The following is a 22,811-nucleotide window of genomic DNA, read 5'->3' on the forward strand; positions in this document are numbered from 1 at the left end:
CATCTGAGTAGACTAAAACTTCACACCTCTTTGCTAAGTTTGCCCTTTGTAAGTTGCTTGACCTTTTAGTGATCAATTTGACCTTCATAGGTACTTAGCACCCTTTTGTATTAGATCTAAAAATAGACCTAGCTTAAGGTTCTAGCTTAGGGGTTTTGCTTCACTATAATTATGAGTTGGGGACTTTTTCTCATTGTTCCATCATGTTAGAGTTCCCAATACATTCCTGGCCAAGTACCTTCATTGTTTAAAATGGGGAATAGCCTTAACCAAATGTTCCAAGGTAGAGTCTGAGAAATTTTAAGATTCACAATTCCCCAGAATTCCTTTTGTATTTCCCAGCATCCTTATCCCTTTGTTTATATGTGTCTTTACATGATTGCTTATAAGTTTCTGTAACTCCTCCTTCTCGTTCTTCTTTATCAAGTCAGAAGCTGGAGTTAGCTCCCTTTTAACTTTATTTTAATAAATCTTGTAATAACTTGAGTTATTGAATATTAATTTTAATTCTCATACTACCTGCCAACCAAGCAACCTTGGGTAAATCTGTATGCTCCCTTAACTTCAGTTTGCTAAAATGTCAAAAGGGAAGAGGAGAACTTGCCCTATCCACTTCACTGGGTTGTGGCAAAGACTGAGTCATCTAATGTGGAAAGCTTTGAAAACAAATGTGATGTATGTTGTGATCCTAAAGGGGAAAGAAATATAAAGAAAAGAGTAAGAAAATGTATAGTAAAATGCAAGCTTCTTGTGGGCAGGAACTTTCTTTTTTCTTTTGTTGTTGTCTCTAGTGCTTGGCTCATCGTAGGCACTTAAAATTTTTTTTTTTTTATAAAAAGACCTTATGTCTTGGAATTGATACCAAATATCAGTTCTAATACAGAAGAGCTATAAGGGCTAGGCAATTGGGATTAAGTGACTTGCTCAGGGTCACATAGTTTAAAAATGTCTGAGGTCAAATTTGAACCCAGGTCCTCCCATATTGTAGCAGTTAAAATCTTGGGGTAAACTGAGGCAGGTAGAAATTAGTTTCTCTCTGCAAGGAGTATTATATTTTTAGAGGTTTATTGAAGATTGAGAATTTAAGAAAATACAAGTAAGAAAGGCATGTGCTAGGTGGGCCAAGAGGCCCAATTCAATTTCACTCACATCATGAGAGATGTGTCTGCTCAGAAGTGGAAGTAGAAAAGGGAGGGCATGTAGCCTTTACAATGAGGTTAAATACCCCATCTCATTCTCCGCCCAGGTGAGGTTACAAGGCATTTTGGGAAGTGAGCAAGGACTTCTGGGGAATGGAGTCCTGGATTCAAGTCTCCATTTTTACAATATCCAGGACTGACTTTCTATTCTTTGAGCCCCCAGCTGTCCCCATAATTGGATAATTTAAGCTAGTGAGTGAGAACAGACCATTTTGGGGGAGATTAATTTCATGAGGGAAATTCATTTCCATGTCCCTGGAATGTGGGAGAGAACAAAGCTTAGGCTTGAGTCCAGCAAACAAAGCTATTCCCAGAGAAAATTTACCCCCCTTTCGTAAAGCCCAGCCTTCTGCCTGGCAGTTTTTAATATAATTCAGCACCAGAAAACACTTCAGATATAGATAGGAAATTAGAGAACAAAATGAACAGGCCTGAGCTGGATGTGGCAGGTTTCAGTTTTCCTCTTGACTGCTACAGCGTTCCCTCTTAGCGTTTAACCCTGTGGAAGAAAAGAGAATTCAGTTGTTTGTCTTCTTGAGATCAGAGCTGTTCAGATGATCTCTGTGTTACCAATACAGAAAGAAAGAGCTAGAGCCGAGGTCATCTCTGCTGTCCTTGTGAGCAAGGCACAAACGTTGTCAGCAGAATGAGCCTGGACTGACCGAGTGACCCTCCCCCCAGGGAGCTACAAAGGGGCTTGAGAGCTTGGAGTGGACCATATGCTAAGCCTGTGGGAGCAGGCTACCTAGGAGGGGGGCATGGGGAGCCCAGATTGGTATCAGCAGGGGCTCCGAGCCTCGGTGCTGAGCCCATGGGTGGCTGGGTTAGAGAGACCCAATCTTTTTTTTTTTTAAGTGTACAATTATGGCTCTCTATTACAGTTGGAGTATTGGACTTAGAATTAGGCAAAATATGGTTTCAGAAACTGCCTCTTCCCTACTAGCTATGTAATCTTGGACAAGTCACATGCACCTTTGTAAGCCTCCGTTTCCTCATTAGTAAAATGCAAAGAATGTCCTGAATATGACTTCTCAGGCTATTGCGAAGCTTAGTAGTGTGCATGTAGAAGAGTGTGTGTGTGTGTGTGTGTGTGTGTGTGTGTGCGCGTGTGTGTGTGTGTACATGTTAGTTGTTTGCCACATGGCCTTGTTGGATTCATTTTGTGTCTGAGTTTCCTCTGAAATGGGGATAAATAGTACACACAGTACATTCTTACAGAGTCATATGAGGCTCCAGTGAGATGAGTAAAAAGCCTTTGATAAATGTATTTCATTGATATTATGGCTGTGATTGGGAGCTGGTCCCTCATTGACTTTGAGAGCAACTTCACAAGGAGGAAAACACCTTATGCAGCCCTTTGGGCCCACACAGGCGGAGACCATCTGAACTGGTGCTCTTGGTGTCTGATGGAGACACTCCTCAGTCTGGCTGTGCCGTCGGTTCTCATTGGCTGGCTCATCTAGATGGAGTCACGATCAGGGGGAAACCTCGCTAGGGAGAAGCTTTTTAAGACAAATTTAAGTTTGAAAACCAGAGGCTGGGGGTGTTAATGATGATGTTTTTGGTTCCACAGGGTGTGTTTGACCTTTGCTCGACAGAGAAAGTCCCTGTGTCTGTGGCCTGTGGAGATGAAAGTCCCCTGGATAGCATCTGCCTCAGCGAATCCGATAAGACTGCCGTCCTGACTCTAATTCGAGAAGAGGTAACGGGCTGGGGTTTGACCACAGTCTTCATAAGAACGGGAGCTGATCATCCGCATGCTGAAGTTCTGTGACTTGTAGAATGGACTCCGTGTGTGATCATGGAAGGAGTGCTAAGATTCCTATCAGAGGGCCTGGATTTAAATCCCTCACTTTGCCATCTCTTTATGTCCTTTGCCTCAGCCCTCTTCTGTAGTACTACAGCATTCTGCCTTGGTTATTTTAACATTTTTTTTGAATTAGAAACATGTTTTCATTTATCTGTGGCCATCTATAACCTTAAGAAAAAATAATAGTGATCCTGTGGTCAAGAGGATCTGGGTTCAAGTGTCTACTTACGTGATCCTCTCAATTTTAACATGAAAAAGATTGTATAGGATAGTCTCCTAGGTCTCTCCAGATAAATGATCCAGTGATCTTAATCAAAGGTAAAAATCAAAGGTAAAACATGGGGGCAGCTGGATGGCTCAGTAGAGAGCCAGACCCAGAGACAGGAGGTCCTGGGTTCAAATCTGGTCTCAGATACTTCCTAGCTGTGTGACCCCAGGCAAGTCACTTAACCCCATTGCTTAGCCCTCACCACTGTTTTGCCTCAGAACCAATACACAATATTGATCCTGAGGTGGAAGGTAAGGGTTTAAAAAAAAAAAAGGAAAACATTTTACTTAAATGATTAGCCTCATAAGAAGTGACAAATAGGTAGAGTCAAATGAATGAATTATTCATCACTTTGGACATTAAGCAGTGCTTACTCTTTGCACACACCTATCTACACAGATTCATGTATACTTGTACATATACACAGAACCACATATAGAAACTCCAGACTCCTTTAATTGTAGATTTCAGATGATCAAGTATTAGGTCCCTACTTTTTCAGGTCTATAGTAACCAAAATTCCTCATGAAAATACAGGCAGCTATACTTTACATTTTCATTTTCTGCTTTGTAAAGTTTCTGCATGGTTCTTAAATTTTCTTTTTTGGAGGAGGATGAAGTAGAAATGGTTCCATAGCATCTCTTCTGGTGTGCCTATACCCTGGGGATTTTTTGTTTATTTTCCTGACATCACCCATCCATCTAGCAGAGGTGAGAGTGACTGCAGAAGGGCACATTTCCTTGGGCCCCCAACTCCACAAATGGTTGGAGCTAACAGGTCTGTGAAATGCAAAGTTTTCAACATGTACTGCACTTCCAACAGACCAGAATCTTTGCTTCAATTTGGGATACTCCACCTGGACTTTTTCTACTTCTATGAGCTGTAGTTCCCCAGCTTAAGAGTATTATTGCTATTCATAGCTGTTCTAGATCATGTCACAGCCTGGAAATTATTTCTCACTGCTGCCACCATGTACTCCCTTCCTGACCATCTCAATTCAATTCAGTTCAACAAGTTTTTATGAATATGGGAGAACAAAAAAGAAAACCAATTCCTGCCCTCAAGGAATTTACATTCTACTAGTAGGTGACCATCTTGTCTAGATGGTCACACAGTTGTGAGCTACATCACTGCTCCTCCTTCAGTTATGAAGGATTTTGACAGCCACTGATGTGGCCTTATTGGCCTAAGTAGGTCAGTTCCAGTTTCAAAACAGTGAACTGAGATAGGTCCTGGGTTCAAATCTAGTTCTTGGGAAAGTCACTTAACTCCCACTGCTTAGCCCTTACTGCTTTTCTGCCTTAGAATCAGTACTTAGTCATCAGAGGTAAGGATTTTGTTTTTTTAATTTACATTTATTTATTTAATTGATTAATTTAGAATATTTTTCCATAGTTACATGAATTGTGTTTATTCCCTCCCCACTCCCAGAGCTGACGAACACTCCTACTGGGTTTTACATGTATCACTGTTCAAGACCTATTTCCATATTATTAATATTTGCAATAGAGTGATCATTTAGAGTCTACATTCCCAATTGTATCCCCACAGAACCACGTGATCAATCATGTTTTTCTTCTGTGTTTCTATTCCCACAGTTCTTCCTCTGGATGTGGATAGTGTTCTTTCTCATGAGTCCCTCAGAATTGTCCTGGGTCATTGCATTGCTGCTGGTAGAGAAGTCCATTACATTCGATCGTACCACAGTGTATCAGTCTCTGTGTACAATATTCTCCTGGTTCTGCTCCTTTCACTCTGCATCAATTCCTGGAGGTCATTCCATTTCACATGGAATTCCTCCAGTTCATTATTTCTTTGAGCACAATAGTATTCCATCACTATCAGATGCCACAATGTGTGTTCAGCCATTCCCCAATAGAAGGGCATCCCCTCATTTTCCAATTTTTTGCCACCTCGAAGCTGAGTTTTAAAAAATGGAATTAAAAAAAAAACCAAAACACAACTTAATGAAGCCAAATAATAACCTTTGAGAAGAGCAACATCATAACCAAGGATCACTATCTGTGACATTGTCCACTCCATTGCCTAGGTGGAGTGGCCAGGACTGGCTTTTCAAAGAATATACAATCTAATTTTCATCTTCTAGATAGATGAATGAAAGTATCTTCTCACCATCTTTGCAGAAATGGAGCCTGTGGCTTATATGATAATGTATATGATGTTAGGCTTTTACAATGGACTGGCTGGTTTTGCTGACCTCTTTTTCTTCTCTTTCTTTATTATAAGGGATAATTGTCTGAGAGAAGACATGGAGAAATCATATTAGGAAATGGAGATGATGAAAAACAAAAGATTTTTTTTTTTTAAGAAATAAAGACCTTTCAGACTAAAGTTGGGCATGCCTTTAGGACTCTATAATGTCCACATTCCAGAACTTTGTCCTCCAGGGCTTTGGGGGTTTATGTAATGAGGATTGATGGGGCTAATGTTTGCTAGGTCCCAAGCATTGTGCCCAGATGGTACTGCTTCTAAGATAAGTCAACACAAGGATCTGTTTGGCAGAGTGAAAATAGGACCTAATAGATAGGGTGATGGCCCTAGCTCTCCTTGGTCTCATTGAGATTATCCATTAAAATAGAGCAAGATGTGTATAGACAGGTTCATTTTGCTGCCTCACAAGCCAACTCTTCTTCCCCTTGCAGAAAAGATGCCTTTTCAGATGAGCTTCTGTTCACTTGTGTGTGTGTGTGTATCTCTCTCACCCGCTCCTCCAGGTGCCTAGCCAGGCATATTGGGGTGTTCAGGACTCTACAGCTGGTTACCCACTTCTTTTGGTAGCAATGAGTCTGCTGCAACTTTTGGTTGTGTATAACTGCTATATAGGCCAAACATGAACTACTGAGGAACCTCATAGGATCCTCTGGTCCGTTTTTACCTTTAACCTGAGCCCATAATCATCCCTCTCAATGTAATTGATCACCCGCTTCCCACCCTTATAAGGCCAGGATGCCATCATAGTGTTGATAACTTTGTCTTCCATTTATGTCCCAAATGACTTTATTATTCCTGCAAGAGATATTCAGACTTCATGGACATCAGTGCAGACTGAGAGCTCCCACTGTGATTGGGCCATGCTCTTCCACTTTCAAATTAAATTTCACTTGTCCAATACCTGCCACCCCCATTCTGATGGGTAAGTAGAAAGTAGGTATTGTGACCTAGGATTTTAGTTCTACTGCTATATTTCAAACCATAAATGATCGAACCATACTGTGCCCTAGTCCTTTGTTTTGTTAAATAAATTCTATTAATTCACCCATCGAGAACATTCCCTTCTTTGTTAATTCCAGAATCTGTCTTCAGTTCTTGGCCTCCGTCCCTTAGACCATGGTCTTAGTGATTACTTGAGGAAACTTGAAACTACTGAAGCTTAGTTACAAGCCATGCTGAAGACTACCAAGCCAGTATAGAAATAGATTACCAGTTACTATCAAACCTAAGGAAAGTTGCTTAGATTGCATATTACAGAGCTGGCTATCTTTCAAGAATCTTTACCTTCTAGGATATTATCCAATCATTTGGCTTTCCTGTTCTCCATTCCCCTTTTTTAACACCCTATTATTTTTGGTTTGTTTCCTCAGACCCATCTTGCTCCCAGGTTTCATTTCCTCTCCTATCTCTGTCTCCATCTTCTCAGTACTCAAGAAAAGGCAGAAAGGACTCATAGTCCTTCATGCTGTCCTGCATTCTTGGCAATGGCAGACACTCCTGATTTGTAGTCACAAGCCAGAGGTTAGGATCGTTCTGCACCCTGTTGTTGATTGAGACTTCCTATCTTCTGAATCCTTCAAAGTCCTGGGCCTTTGGCATCTAGGAGGACAGATGGTGCAGCCGTAACTCAATGCTGCATTAACACCTTCCTGCAAAAAGGACAGGACTGACTGACTCAGAAAACAGCTTCTATCTGGTCACTTATAGTTCAGCGTCTATTTCAGACACACTTAGGTTTTTGTTCAGTTGTGATTTGCTTGATGATGACTCTGGACCTCTATTCCCTCAGTGGTAGAGTATCCTGTGATGCCTTGACCTCATTTGGTGACATTGTTCTTGCTTGACCCTGGTCTCGTCCCCAACTTGAAGACCAGCGCTATTTCCACTGTAAGCTCTGTTCTGGGACATCTTCCTGGGACTTCCTCATGAGGGAGCTTCTAGTTAGTGACCCTATCTTCCTGGCCAACAGAAGAATAATTAACTCGGTTTGAAGTAGGTGCTTCTATAGATGGACACATGTTCTATTAATAACTGTAAAACTAGTTTTCAGGCAGAACTATCAATGTGAGCCTTCCTATCTTAATACAGTGATTCAGCATAGGTTTGATTTATCTATGCTTATTTATATTTTCACTTTTTAATCTGAAAAACCCAAATTCATTTCAGTAAAATATTTTAGAAGAGCTAAACCCAGTCTTTGTTTCCATTTTTTATGATCTAGATAATCACTAAAGAAATTGAAGCAAATGAATGGAAGAAAAAATATGAAGAGACCCGACAAGAAGTCTTGGAAATGAGGTTAGCATTTCAGCAGATTTCTTAGGGAAGACCTTTTTGTAATATCCCTTCTGGACATATTTATGGATTTGTAATTCCGAAGTTAACATATTACATAAGATTTAGCTTAGAAGGCAGAGATGAAGAGGGGGGAGAGCATTCCAGGGAAAGGGGACAGCTGGTGGAAATGACAAATTAAGTATTGTATGCAAGAAACAATATACATAGTGTATATTTGGAAACGCAAAATTCATTTGAAAAACTTGTTTTCTTTTTGTTTAGGAAAATTGTGGCTGAATATGAAAAGACCATTGCCCAAATGATTGGTAAGGGGGAAGTTGCTCCCAAGTATGATCTGTTAGCCTACTGGGGGTAGATTTCAGATCAGAATACTAAGTAGGGTAGAAACTACCCAACGCCACAACATTTCCATAACTTCTACCTGTCATGCATTTTCAGAAGCTTCTTTCCTTGCTTATTGATGTCCTCCAAAATTATAATCACTGTATTTTTATAACTCTTTTCAGCTCTTGTTTTTATAAGAGGTCATAACTCAGATAAAGCAAATCAGACACTTTTGAAAAGAAAATTTAGTGGTTTCCATCCTGATGGTTTTTTGGATATTTTCCAGGCTATCATGTGAAATAGAGATTAGTCTTGTTTTAAGGCAACAATCCTCAAAGTGTATGGTCAAGGGACCCTTTACAGGTATCAGACCTTTTTAGGGAGCCTAAAGTTGACGCATTTTTCATCACAATTCTCAGACATTTAACTTTTAATATAATAAATAATCATAACATAACTCACACAAACAAATAAAAACTCTTTTCAGGGGAGTGACAATTCTGAGTAGTTTTTGAGAGTATAAAGAGGTCCTGAGGACCAAAAGGTTTGAGAACCTCTGGTTTAGTTTAAGACTTGTCCTTAGAGAACAAATATAAGAACATTTGAAAGGGGCGAAAATAAGTCATGATAGTGACTGTAACAGACTACATGTTTGTAGTTGTAGCGGGGATTTCTACTTTAACTTAGGGGTCAGTGTCTATGAAAAGTTGTATGATGGGAGCTCCTTTCATATTCATCAGATTTATAGGCTAATTTGAAGCAAGAGATCACACCAGCATCCTTACTTTGTTGCCTTTTGTTTACAGAGGATGAGCAGAGGACAAATATGACCTCTCAGAAGAGCCTCCAGCAGCTGACCATGGAGAAGGAGCAGGCCTTGGCAGACTTGAACTCTGTGGAGAGATCCCTCTCTGATCTATTCCGGAGATATGAGAACCTCAAGGGAGTCCTTGAAGGGTTTAAGAAGGTGCTGATCCTTTTTCTCTCTGCTTACCTGTCTGCCTGGAAGATTATCTGCTTATTCCTTGGTTTTCTCTTCTCTTTTGAGTTGGTCAGCCTCTTAAAAGGGTACCACTTGGGGCTTTGCCTTTTGTCTTCTTTTATTTTTCCTTTTGTTGATTCTTTCTATCATTGTTAGCAGGCCACACTATTGTAGCCAACTTCACAGCTTTGAATACAGCCTAGAAACTTAAGATTCCTAGTGCTCTTTGGGATATGTTCTACCAACATCAGTAGTGATAGCAAGCGCTTAATCTAGCCTAGAGACCGGTAGATGGTGCAGCAACTCTCCTTTCCTGAGCATTGAGAATCCTGATAAAATGCACAGTTTCAGAGGACACAATGCCACTTACTGCCGACCTCCTGCCTGAGAAGTGATGGACTCGGGGATGATTAAGATATTTAGGGGTTTTTGGATATGACCAGTGAGGAAATTTGTTTCACATCACTGACTATGTGCTTTTCACAGACTACGTATTTGTAAGAGGCGTTTTTGCCAGTTTGCCCTAAATGGCAATCTGCTGGCATAGCCTTGGCCTTCAAGGTCCCAGGGACACTGTCATACCTCACATAGATGTTGAAAGAGTAGTTGAGTGGAGGATATTTGTATAATAAGTTATCTTGAGGCCAATCAAATGTGTTTTTGTTTTCAATTTTATTTAATTCAGAAGTTTTACCTACTGAATGAAAAAAAGCATTTATTAAATGTTTATTTTGTGCCAGGCACCTGAATCTCTTTTATGGTGTATGTTGTCTAGGAGAAGCAATAACATATTCTTTTGATTTCAAATTACTGCCTTGGAACAGAATGAAGAGGCTTTGAAAAAATGTGCTCAAGACTACTTAACACGAGTCAAACAAGAAGAGCAGCGATACCAGGCCCTGAAACTGCATGCAGAAGAAAAACTAGATAAGTAAGAATTTATAATTGTCTAGAATTGTCTAGACAATTAACAATGTCTAGAATGTTATGGGAAAGGTGGACAACAACAAGAATGTTTTGCAACTGAGTTGTTTTAAGCTGAGAAATTCTTATCCATGATTAGCATAACTCTAAACCTGGGAATAATTTCCCTCACTGTTAAACTCCTTTTCATAAAATGCCTTTAATTCTAGCCACAGAAGTAAGATGTGAATTCTGAAGAGCATGACATTGGGTATAACTAAATTGTCTTTCTCCCTTGTTCCCTATCCCTATTGCTTTATGCAAAAGAAGCAGTACTTGGCAGAAGCTGTACATTGAGTTTTTTTTTTAATAAGTCATTTTTTCCTTTGGTCATATTATAATTTCAGGGACATTTTCTTCCTGTCTGATTGATTTTGGATTGGCTGTGGCTTTTATTCCTGGGCTTTAAGTGGAAGGGTTCCCTATGTTTTCCTCTCCTTCCAGCTTATGTTGTACGAAATCAGACTCCCCAGGTCAAAGCTGAACCCCTTGCATAGTTATATCAAGAGTACCTAGCCAGGGGCAGAGAGGTGGCTCAATGGACTGAGAGCCAGGTCCTAAGTTCAAATACAACCTCAGACATTTCCTAGCTATCTGACCCTGGACAAGTCATTTAACCCATTGCCTAGCTAGCCCTTACCCCTTACTGTTCTTCTGTTTTGGATCCAATATACACTACTGATTCTAAGATGGAATGTAAGGGTTTTTTTTTTTAAAAAAAAAGTACCTGGTCTTCTCAGTTTTTACTACACATACCCACTTATTCATAATTTTCCTGGAACATTTTTCTTTATTTCTCTGCCTATGGAATTCACTCTGCGGCTTCATTATGAGAAAGTGAGGTTCCTGCCACTGGAGGTATTTGAGCAGACCCCAGATGACCACTTGGTAGAACTCTATATGACATTAGCACATGCTCTATACACCGTACTTTGTGGATCTCTTGGTCTTTCTGCCCATTATAAGGATACCCTTAGGTGGAAGAGGTTCCATTGAGCAAATATTTATGGCAAGTTTCCATAGTGTGCACCATCCCAGATGCTAGATGCCCTCATGGTTCTGTTAGTGACTATTAGTGAATAAACAAGCAATGGGGATAGGAAAAGAGAACTGCTAAGGTGTTGTGTCAGCGGGTAGAAGAATAATGTTGGGGTCAGGAAGACCACCAATTCCAAACACCAGCTTTGTGACTGGAGGCAAGTCACTGAATTTGTATTACTTCACTGTATTATTGTAAGGCTCAAATGAAGTAATATACATAAAGCTCTCTCTATAAACTTTAATCCATCAACAGGCATTTATTATTAAGCACCTGTTATGTGCCAGGCATTGCATTGTGCACTGGTGATACAAATACAGAGGCACAAGCAAACCCGCCTTGCAGGACCGTCCATTCCAATGAGGATGACAATAAATCCATATATAAGTACAAGATAGTTTTGGGGGGGATTTGGAAAGAAACTGGTGCTTTAGTGATTCTTCAAGAAAGAAAGGGACTCCGAGGCAGAGGCGAAGGAAGGAGCGTCCAATGCAGTGACCCAGTATGAAGTGAGTGTCCTGAGTGTCCAGAGACAGCCCATCGGAGCCTACAGGAGTCCAGGGGGGAGGGGGGGAATGTCCCCTCGCAGTGTGTTGGGGTAGAAGCTTTCAAAGCTAAACAGAGGAGATAAGGTAGGGTAGAGTGACATCAGCTTTATTGCTGTTACCCGGCTCTAGATAGTAAGCACAATAAACATTAATATATGATAAGTGAATACACGCTATAAATCGCTAGTTGAGGCCTTGAAGTAGAAAGATTTTTTAATCAATCTTTTGAGTTGTATTTTTATACAGAAACAATAACATTAGATGTAGGTAAATCCAAATGCCTTCCTGTTTCATATCAAGAAAAGAGATTTTGCCCTGTTCAAGTTATTTGGTCTGTTTTTCTAATTTTCCTACTTTTAAACAAAATCAGACATCTAAGACATTCCAGAGGAGCTGGCATTTGAGTTGAGTTTTATGGGACGGGGAGGAATTCACCAAGGGAGATGGTATATTTCCAACGCTCTGGGGTGTTTCCTGTCTCGTCATCAGGCACGTAGTAGGATGTCAGCTCTTCAGGAAGGGTCTGTGTCCCGTGAGTGCTGACTGCTGATGTGATGGCACTTTTCACTGTCCCGCTGCTTAATCCCTTTTCATTCCATTTCCATACCCATAGAGCCAACAAAGAGATTGCTCAGGTTCGGACAAAAGCCAAAGCTGAAAGTACAGCTCTCCACGCTGGCCTCAGAAAAGAGCAAATGAAAGTGGAGTCTCTAGAAAGAGCCCTTCAGCAGAAGGTAAAGGCTTTTCATTTGGATTATTGGGGACATGCAGGAATTGTCCTCTGCAGTGGTTTATACAGGTCTCTGTATAAACTCTTTAGCATATTCGAGGTCTGCAAGGACTGGGAGTTCTTAGCTTCATTTGTGGTGAAGCCTGAGGATGCATTCTCAGGAGAGTATTGCATAAGAAATAGAGTATTATCAGGGAAGCCAATCAATATATTGAAATACAGTTAGTGGAAAAAAAAACTTTAATAAAATTAAGAATGTCTGTGCTAGAAGGAAGTTAACATCATGCTAAGATCCCTTTTGCCTTAGCCACCTGGTTACAATTATGCCACATCTTCAGGAATCTGGGACTTCTTCTAGAAGGTGTGGCCTTGACTGATTAGATCACAGCCCCCTTCCAAACCATGGCAAACAAGTTTTCAGGAGCTTCTCCTGAAAGAAGCCCTTGGGGACCCTCATGATAAGCCTATTCGAGCTTCTCCTTGGTTGTCAGACAATCCATCATCACCCTCTTCTTGGAAGCTTGTGCTCCCCTGCACTATCCCATAGTCTTGGATGGGAACCTGGGGTCACCTCCACGCCAGAACAAAGCATTCCGGGAGGACATCTGTGGAAGAAGAGTAAGTTGTTTGGGGTTTTTGGGGGGGGAGCCAAAGAGGCTCTCCACCCCCCACCCCCCAAAATGAAAGTTTAGTGCTCAGCTAATCATCCGCTTGCTGTCCATGCTGTCTAGCGTCACCAAGCATCAGAGCAGCCGCCTCTGAATTAGCTCAGAAAAATGAGGGAACTCTGGGTGTGCAGTACCACGAAGCAAACCTGGAGAGAATCCTTGCTGGGCCTGCTCTTTGGACTTTACACCTCATTTCCCATGGCAAGTGCATTAGAGGGCTGAGACAGGCACTGAAGCAGAACCACAAGGGCTTTAGGGAGCAGTCTGAACCAAGGCACAGCGAGGCACTGAGTACGAGGCATTTTATCACATAGGCCGCCGAAGGATTCCAAGACTTATTTTCCTGCAACAACATCATTAGGACCTTTCAACCACATGCTACCCGTGTCTCTATTGGGGCATGTAGGTGGCAGAGTGCATGGAGTGCCAGGCCTGGAGTCAGGAAGACCTGCGTTCAAATCTGACCTCAGACATTTACTAATTGTATGACCCTAGACCAGATCACTTATCCTTCCTAGCCTTAGTTTCCTCCTCTGTAAAATGAGCTGGAAAGGGAAATGGCAAACTAGTATCCTAAACAGCATCCCTTGTGATATCACCTCACTTTGCCAGCATGGCTTATAATTTCCTGAAATGGACTCCTTCCGGTCTCCCATTCCCCCTCACCTCCTGTGGGGCCCTGGTGGGTGACACTCATTCAGTTAGTGGCCTAGTAGTGCTTAGCCCTTGGGGTGGGAGAGCAGGAGCGCTCAGCTGGAGTGCCAGGATTTCCAACTGAGGTCAGTACCTGCTGGGGATACAAAAAGAGGCAACGCACCCTCGTGGCACTGCCAATTGAATGCAGAAATTTCTCATACTCTGATTCCCATCTTTCTTTCCTCCCCAGAACCAAGAAATTGAAGAACTGACAAAGATCTGCGATGAGCTTATTGCGAAGCTGGGAAAGACTGGTTGTTAGTCCAGCGTCTCCTCCCTTGGCTGCTTCTTTGTGACTCCCAAGTATTTTTGCCTTATCCTGGAATAATCTCCCCTTAGCAGAGAAGGGCACATGCTTACTGCTCCCTGTTCTGCTTTGCTGCAGACTCAACAGCCCTGAGAAAAAAGAAGGGAAAAAACAAACAAACAAACAAAAAAAACAGGAAAACCCCTAGAGGTCTCAGGCCCTTACAGGGACTGGTATTTTATGGTTCTTGAGTCCTTTTTCATTCGTTGGTAGTCAGGTTCAACAAACCAGGAGGCTGACTGGTAGGTTTACCTTCCCCACCCCCCACCCCCACTTTGTGGGTTGTTGTGGTCTGTGTTGTACAGCCTCAAATCAGATCATAATTTCAGTTTGCCTTCTGATTAATCCTTTTCTCTTTTTAAGATGGCTTAACTTTGTTCTTTTGAAAGTAGTTTTTATTTGAAGGGAGCCTCTAACCTGCTGTTCAAGTCCAGAGAGGTTCAGTTTGGGCTGGGTTACTGCTGAGTACCCCTGATTGCTCTAAAGGACTTGAGGCTGCTGCTCCCTCTTCTGGGAAACCGCAGAACCAGGTGGTAGGCCTAGGAGATGTCCTGGGAGGCTCCTGCAGGAGGGATGGGCTTCTGAACAGCTTTGGCTGCTTCTGTTTTCTTTTGAAGTAAGTTCCTTTCTTTGTCAAAGTTCACGCTGAAGAATTCAGGAAGTCAGCAGGAACGAGATGTTCTTTTAAGGAAAGAAGCCCTTGCTTGGTGGTTTTTGTTTCTCCTTTATTGCTATCTTATTTCACTTCTTTACCAGGTGTGAGGACAGGCATTTGCTCCTTCCAAAGTAACTATACTGGTTACAATGCCAGATTATTTGGGTAGAGACTCTTAACCTTTAGCATGGTGCAAACTGGTGACCCATTTCTGGATATGAAAACAAGATTAATTTTTCCATTTAATTTGAAGAAATCAATTGCCTTTTCATTTGAATTATGCAAATAACATCCCCATAGCAAATATTTAAATAATACTAATCCAATTAGAAAGTAACTAGGTTTTCACCACTACAACCACCACCTTGGGAGAGAGGGCTTAGAAGGCGAAATTAGGAGAAAACACATTCATATTTTTAAAATATTTTAGAAGTGATTCAACATACTTTTCAAGAATTCAGTACAAAATGATGTACTCTGAGAATCTGCACCCTTTGTATTACTGTTTGGAGGGGGGAAATCCTAATTTCTATGCTACTTTAAAAACTAAAGGGAGGGGGAATTTGTATTGACAGAATCTTTTTGTTGCCTTTAAATCAGCATGTGTTTTTCTCCTTGGCTCCTGGGTGGGAGTGTTTAGTCTAATACCAGTGAACTCCCTCCTAAAAAGCTAAGCCAGTTCCACGCAGCCCTTTGAAATCTTGTTTTTGCTTGAACCTATCACCTGCAAGGACTTCATTGTGATATGTGCAGTATTTTGGGTATATGGTGTTGTCATACTGTACTTTTAATCCTGTTGCATGATCTAACTTCTGCAGTGAACAGTGGAGACCCTCCATAAATCCAAAATTTGCATACCTCTTTATCACTGACCCTTTACACCAGTTCCACACTCTTCAGTCTTGGCTTAGTGTTTCTTTGAAAGCTGCAAGTCCTATTAAAATATAACTCCCATAGTTGGTGCTTAGGTTGTCTTTTGAAAGCCTCTTCCTGTCAAGCAGCAGCAAGGAGAAATTTAAAGAAAAAAAAAGCAAAAGAAAAAATAATTTTGGTTTGCTCCATTTAGGACAATCATTTAGACTTTGGAAAACCGTTATCACAGCTTAAAGGGATTTTGCCCCACATCACAGATACTGAATGGAAGAGTTTCCAGGCAGTAGAATAATGCATTGGTTTCTTCTTTGAGCTATACTTCTAAAACCCTTTGCAGAAATAATCTAGGCATTTAGGAAAAGGGAACGTTTACAGAATCTTTTTGCTGCCAGCCAACATAGATAGGAAGTGTAGATAGGAAATGTCCATGCCTGTTTGTTTGTTCTGTCTGTCCTACGCATGAAGCGCACGTAGCAGTTTCACTGGATTGTGCATTCACGATCTCAGTAGCCAAAGAGCACTAGTGCTATGTGTTAAATTGATGATGACAATCCCCTTTTGGCACACAAGTTAAGCAAGCAGCTCTGGTTGCTGTTGTATAGACTAGCAAATAGAGGTACGGTGCAGGAAATGTGAAAGGGCCCCATTTTAAAAAAAGACTAACCTTTCAACTGTTGACTAATACTTACTCACCAATGCCCCAACAGCGCTGAAAGTTACACTTAGCTGGACAATACTTTAAGTACCTTAGGCATCTGGCCAGTCATGAACCAACCATGGGCACAGTGCAGGATGTAGCGTTTGGGAGCATAAAACAATAAGCATTGCACCCCTGAGGGCAATAGCAGGGCCTAGCTCTCACCTTGGGCATCGATGAGGGCTAAGGGAACTATATTCTTGTAAGTATTTGAATGTCCAGTTGAAAAGAAAATTCTGGGGCCCTCTGCTGTGCCACCTCTAAGACACTTTTGCAGTAGATTTTGGATAATGCTTGGGAGGTAGGACTGGGACTTTGTTCTTTGGTTCTCAAGAAATATGTGTTTGACTTTGCCAAAGTGTAGCTATTTTTATCTAAAAATTGTTTTTGTTGGAGCATCTGATGCCTCATGGTAGGAAATATTAGCTTCTTCTTTTTTTTTTTTTATAATGGGGTTGAGGTTGGGCAGTAGTTGTCAGTGATGGCAAACTCCTCCAGAGTTTTGCTGTATTTGGAGAAATGCCTTGAAATCTGGCTGCATGACTGACCTATCCCCAAACTCCTTGTTCTGCACAATTGGTCTGGAAATATTGAGAGATGCATTTCTACCTCTCTTCAACCCTGGCCCAAATTAGGAAGTTCAGAAACACATGACAGTGAAAAATGATGCGGGTTTTGGAAGCATTCCAGAGTGTTACAGAATCCAATTTTATTTTTGGGTGATGGCTCAGGTTCAAATCTCCCTTAGTCCAACCTAATCTCCTTCCCCATTTAGTCTATCCTTTGTCATTCATCCCCTATATCGACATTTAGAAACCATATATTTCCCATTTTATTTAGATTCAGATTCAGAATGATGCACCAAGGTGTGTTGGACCGAGTTATTTCCTGTCAGGTCATCCTTTCACATTTGCCTTTTAATTAGTGTCCCAAAAGTCTTAGTTCACAGTTTTAAGCTTTAATAACTGTGAAATAAGAGGTAAATATTGGTAGCTATTAAATAACATTGAAGATTTGATATGTATTAAAACTTAAAAACTGTAGTAAAGACTTTTGGGACACCATACAAGTAAAATATTTTTAAAACCCTTAGCAGAATCTAAGCCCAAATCTTTTTTTTTTTTGCCTCTTAATAAGAATGGTTGGCCTTTAGAGTCATTGTGACTTGGGGGGTAGAGGGGGAAACCTTAATACATCTTATTGGTGAGTGCCATTTTCTAAAGCCATTTCCTCTCCATTTTCACTGCTTGTTTACATGACACACAAAGTCCTTAAAATAGTTGCAGGTTGTAATGACTTCTTGTTTCTCGAGATGGCTCTCCTCACGAGCCCAAGGTCTTGCCCAGGATTTGTGCCATACATTTTAAGTTTCTCACCTCAACTTCTTGGGTTACTCCCTTTCTTTTTCTGTTTCAAATGAAATTGTAAACTTTTTTGAAGAACCTTTTACCTTCACAGTATTAAGAAAGTTTTAGTTGGCTTTCTCCAAGTGACAGCGTTAAAATGTTATGTGTTTTATAGATCGAACATTATCCACCTCAGGTAATTACAAGGAGGAGTGGAGAAGGCCTTTGCTATGGGTCCATTAATAGGGTTAGAAAGATGCACAATAGGCTGTTAAGCTTAATTATTCCCTTAAGAGTGATAGCATAATTTGCTATTTCCTTTGAATGCAAGTAAATTTTTAGTCATGTGGCGCATGCCGACCAGTCTTCTGAGTCTCTGCCCTTGCTGAATGGATAGTCAGGCTTATCAGAGGTGCCCGCTTTTGTTTCTGGTGAAACCCCTCCCTGGGCCGGCTTCACCTGTGCAGGGCCCGCTCCGAGAAACACTGCTGGAGAGTCCGCATCCTTCACGGGCGAGCTTCTCTGCGCTGGCCACGGCCTCTCCATCTCACACGCCTTGTTTTCTGTTTTGCCTTATCAGTCTGCCGTTGAGAGTTGAACTAGCGAGATTCTACAGGCTGGCTTATTAACTAGGGACCCTCCCTTGAGGGGCTTATGGGAGGCCGGCATGCAGCAGAGCCATCTTTATCCCTTAATTTGATCTTTATTTTAGAGCTAATAAAGATTAGATTATCCTCTGCCTGAAGTGGCCTCTAGAATCCGTCCTAAAGATGTTCTCTGCCGGTTAAATCATTAGATCGGTTTGACAAAAGTTCTGGGAGAGATCCAGAGCTGAGCTAGTTCCTGCCCTCCCTCCCTGAGCTCTGGCTCATGGCAGCATCTTCTGTATTTACTCGATCATTCGAATGGGCCTGCAGACTGAAGGGTTGGAACTCCAAGCCAACCCAAGTTAACTAAGTCTAACCGGAGTCTTCTCTTCTTGTGGTAGAACCCAGATGTCCCTTTTGATTCTCAAAGGTGCCAGTATGTTCCTCAGTGTTGCTGTCAGCACGCGTACGTTGCCAATAGACTTCCATATAGAGTAACATGTGCCAATAAGTGACCACCCTAATTGCACACTCGCTTCCGCTGTGCCCCTGTGACTGCTATACAGTGAGTGATTGATTGCCCTCCCAGAGGGAGGAGTGAAAGCTGCTTGACTCCTACCAGGATTGCATTGTATATGTAATGATCATCTACATAAATTTTATATGTACAATAATTTCCCTTTTTATATGTCAGGTAAATATTTGTAAGAGTTATACTCACACAAATGAAATTATTATAATGAGTACTAATATATTTTTTTCATGTTTCATTGCCTGAATAAAAACTGTTTATCACTGTTGAGGGTTGTTTCTTTGCTTACAAGTTGTTTTATCTCAGAACATGGCGATGAATAGGAGGCCTAGTTTTTTTAATTTTTTTTCAAAATAGCTTTATATTCTAGTCCCTGTCAAAAAGTCACATTTCAAGAAAGCTCTGCTTGCCAGCCACTCCTCCCAAATACCCAGAAAGGTCAGTAATTTGGGTACCCTCATTCCTTTCTTTAAAGAAAAGGACTGGAATTCAGACCTTTAAGGAGACGACTTAACCTGTTCAGAGTCACACAGCTTAACTAGCCTCGGATTTAGCAGGCCTGTGGGCATTCGGCCCAGGAATGTGCTCCCTTTACAGGCGGGCCTAATGCCGGCGCTCTAGCTAAGGTGGAAGGCTGGGACAGGGTTTGCTTTGCCCTAACACAGAGAAGTCCTGCTGCTTCTTCCTGGACCCCCAGTGGAGTCTTCAGAGGCAGGGCGTGATGACACGCCTAGTTTTCAGAAGTTTCAAGAAGTCCAAGACTTGTTAATGCCTTCAGGTGACCAGGAAGCTGCCTCTTGGATGGGCAGGGCTTCATCAAGGTCCAGGGACAGCTTTATTTCTTCCAAGGGCAGCCTCCTCCATGATGGCTATTGGTCCCCAAGGGAATCTCCCAAGGTTCCTTTCAGTTCTGTTATTCCTCCAAGAGCCCATCCTCAAACTACTTTTGCAAAAGGCCTTTCCCTAACCCTCGCTAGTACTTAGGAAATCACTCAAACTTTGTCCAAAAGGACCTCTTTGATTATCAGGAAAAGACTGTTCTCTTTCGGCTACGCCCACCCTCTTCATGGGAGGCCAAGCTGGAAGGAGGAGGCATTCAAATAAGGGCCATACAGGGCAAAGTGGAGGAAAGAGTTTTAATGAAGGTGTGATGGCTGTGAATTTTAAAAGTCTCCATCTTGGTCTAACACCCAAAAATTGTGCACACCCACACTACCCGGGCATGTGCTAGTCAATGACAAATCAAAAATAACTAACTGCCCACCTGGGCTGTCCTAAGCCAAGCTAGAGCCAACCATTGGATTTGTGAGACACAGGAAGTGAGGTAGGGAACAGCCTCTGGAATTCGCTCACTTCCTGTGGAGAGAGCTAGACGCCAGTTGGTGTTAGGAGCTTGGACAGAGAGGAGGCCCACAGACAGCTTTCCTTCAGAGCGGTCACGTGAGTTAAGGACTGATTCTTTCCACCTGGGCCCTTTGGGCCTAAAACTCCCTCTGCCTTGGTCAGAGGTTGAGTAGCCCCTTTCCCTTTTCTCTTCTCTCCTTCTCCCCCTATCCTTTTCCCTACTCCCAGTGTGATTAAACCTCCATAAACTCCATTCTGACTTGAGTGTTTCATTTTAGGAATTTCATAAGTAAATTCCTTGGCAGCCATTGTTCAATATTACATAAATCCTGTAGCCACATTGTTAACTATTACAATATTATAACCTCTCCCAAAAGCCTTAAATTTCTACCATTACATGGCCCCAGGCAGAGCCCTGAGAGGATAGTGGAGGGGAGTTACCAGCAATGAGAGAGCCAGACTGTGAGGCAGTTGCAGTGTGGGCAGAAGGGATTTTGAGGTGGGGATGCAGGTGGAGTTTAAGTGACTCACTAACAGGCATGTATTTAAAATGCCAGGACTGTGCTAGGGACCAGCCATGCCAAGTAAACCAGCCTCTTTAGGAGCTTGGATGGGGTGGAAAGAGAGCATATCCTTGATCAATATTTGTTCAGTCACTTTTCCCTTGTATCCTGCTCTTCATGCAAAGGACTTCTGGAGTCCTTTGCCAAGTCTTTCATTTTACAGATGAAGAAACTGAGGCAAACAGGGTTCAATGACTTGCTGTGGGTCACCCAGCTAGATATGAACTAGGGAAAATAATTTTCTGCCCCCAGGCCTGGCACTGCTCACTATACAACGTGGGTGATTTGGGGGTAGGGAGGGCATCTGTTAGGGCTTATCAGGGAGCTTTACACAGAGCTATGGCTCTGTGTTTGATCGGAGTCCCCAAGGAAGCCATGGATTCTGAGTGGTGGAGGGGAGGGCAGAATGTGAGCCAGTGTACATCCACGGACACTGGACATGGCGTGAGTATTGGGAGAAGGCTAGTTTGTCTGAACTGTAGAAGAAAAAAAGGTATTCGGCCTAGAAAGATTGGAGCCGGATGGTAAAGGGCTGATTGTGAATAAAGGCCAAACTTTTTCTATTTGATTCAAGAGGTAAAATGGAATCCATAGAAGCCGCCTCTTCCCCCACAGCCTTCACCTGAAACCTCTGCACCCCTGCAGCCTCCCCAAACCTGAAATCTCAGAAAATTCCTGCCGTTGGTTCAGATCTGGCTCCGATGCTTTTCTAGGCTTCATCCTAGCTTTATGGGTTGTCTTCCCCCGTTAGGATCTGTTAACCTGAATGAATGACTAACGAAGCAACAATATGGGTGTTGATGGAGGGAAGGAGATTGCAATCTAGGGTCCCTCATGCTGCACCAGGGTGCAAGAGCGCCCCAGAGGGACAGGGTAACCAGCTAACCTTGTAGAAAGCAGAGCCTGGAGAAGCAGTTACACAAAGTGTTTTATATAACAACCCAAAGTCCAGAGACAAGCTGGGGAGGCTTGGGAGTGGTCAGGAAAACAGGCTTCTGGAGGAATCCGTTTATTTTTATTTATTTTGTTTTGTCTGGTTTTACTCTCATATCCTAAGCTCATTGAGGGCAAGCATTTTGTCTGTATTTGTAGCCTCAGTCTAATGAAGTCCTTGGCCTATAGAGAGTGAAACGGTCAAGACATTTCAACTTTCCAACATACTAGTCCTTTAGGAGGCAAGACTTTGGATTATTTCACTGTTTTACAATTTTTACAATTTTTTTTTTACAAATATTACAATAGCAGTTTGAAATTTGAAATTCAAATTGGACATTGGAGTTGAAATTTGTTTTGGCATATAGCTATCATGAAAGGGTTCCCTTGCAGCCAGGGGCAGCAACTAGCCCAGCGTGAGTGAGTTGTTTCCATTTTTGAACTCCTGACTCCATTTGTCTTTTGAGTAATTTTCCATTTCCTTTTTCAGCTCATTTTATAGAGGAAGAAACTGAGGCAAACAGGACTAAATAGCTTGCCAGGATCCCACAGGGCTCTCCACTGGGCCACCTCACTGCCCCAGCTAGAGGGAAGCTTCCCTGGGTCCCCACTGAGAAACCGCTGGCAGATCCAATGTCCAGAAAGGGCTGAGAAAAACAGATCAATGTGATGCTCTAAAATCAGTCATTTAGTCAGTGAACATTTATGAGGCACTGACTGGGCCAGGCACCAGGCTAAGCGTTGGGCCCTCAAGGCCCTGATCTAGTAGGGAAGACACTGTAAACAAATACATGCAAACCAGCACTATGTATATATTTATACACACATAAGAGGAAATAATAGCGGCTGCAATGAAGATGTGGGAAGGCCCCAGGCACTCTGCTAGCTCACGTGTGGACAGTTCTCTAAGGCGCACACAGGGCTTTCTGGCACAGCTGAGAAGCCTCATCTGAGACTAGCAGGAGAGCCAAAGGTCTGGAGACGGTTTTTTAAGCCCTTACTTTCTGCCTCGGTCAGAACTCTTAAAACAGAAGGGTGAGGGCTAAGGGACCGGCCCAGGCTCACCAGAGGTGTGAGGCCGGCTCTGAGCCCTGGCATTGGTGCCACTCTGAAGACCATCTCTAGATGAACCTCGAGAAGATGGGGAGGTGCGCTTGGATCTGCTTGGTCCCAGAAGCAGATCCAAGGAGGAGCAGCAGAAAACCAGGGTGGGAGC

At 42.2% G+C, this 22,811-nt stretch overlaps 1 protein-coding gene across 14 annotated transcripts in view; it reads left to right on the top strand.

Moving 5' to 3' along the window:
• The window catches only part of TACC1 (transforming acidic coiled-coil containing protein 1), a 197,143-nt gene extending 178,120 nt beyond the window's left edge, over nucleotides 1-19,023 (top strand). For all 14 annotated transcript variants that reach the window (XM_056813554.1, XM_056813556.1, XM_056813555.1 and 11 more), the window contains 7 exons: nucleotides 2,773-2,901; nucleotides 7,732-7,808; nucleotides 8,070-8,113; nucleotides 8,939-9,099; nucleotides 9,939-10,045; nucleotides 12,278-12,398; nucleotides 13,949-19,023. In XM_056813554.1, the coding sequence (XP_056669532.1) occupies nucleotides 2,773-2,901; nucleotides 7,732-7,808; nucleotides 8,070-8,113; nucleotides 8,939-9,099; nucleotides 9,939-10,045; nucleotides 12,278-12,398; nucleotides 13,949-14,020 (711 nt within the window). In that variant the 3' untranslated portion in view covers nucleotides 14,021-19,023. The remainder of the gene's footprint in view (nucleotides 1-2,772; nucleotides 2,902-7,731; nucleotides 7,809-8,069; nucleotides 8,114-8,938; nucleotides 9,100-9,938; nucleotides 10,046-12,277; nucleotides 12,399-13,948) is intronic.
• Nucleotides 19,024-22,811: the final 3,788 nt, after the last annotated feature.

Source organism: Monodelphis domestica, chromosome 1 (genome assembly GCF_027887165.1).
Source record: "Monodelphis domestica isolate mMonDom1 chromosome 1, mMonDom1.pri, whole genome shotgun sequence".
Lineage (NCBI taxonomy): Eukaryota > Metazoa > Chordata > Mammalia > Didelphimorphia > Didelphidae > Monodelphis > Monodelphis domestica.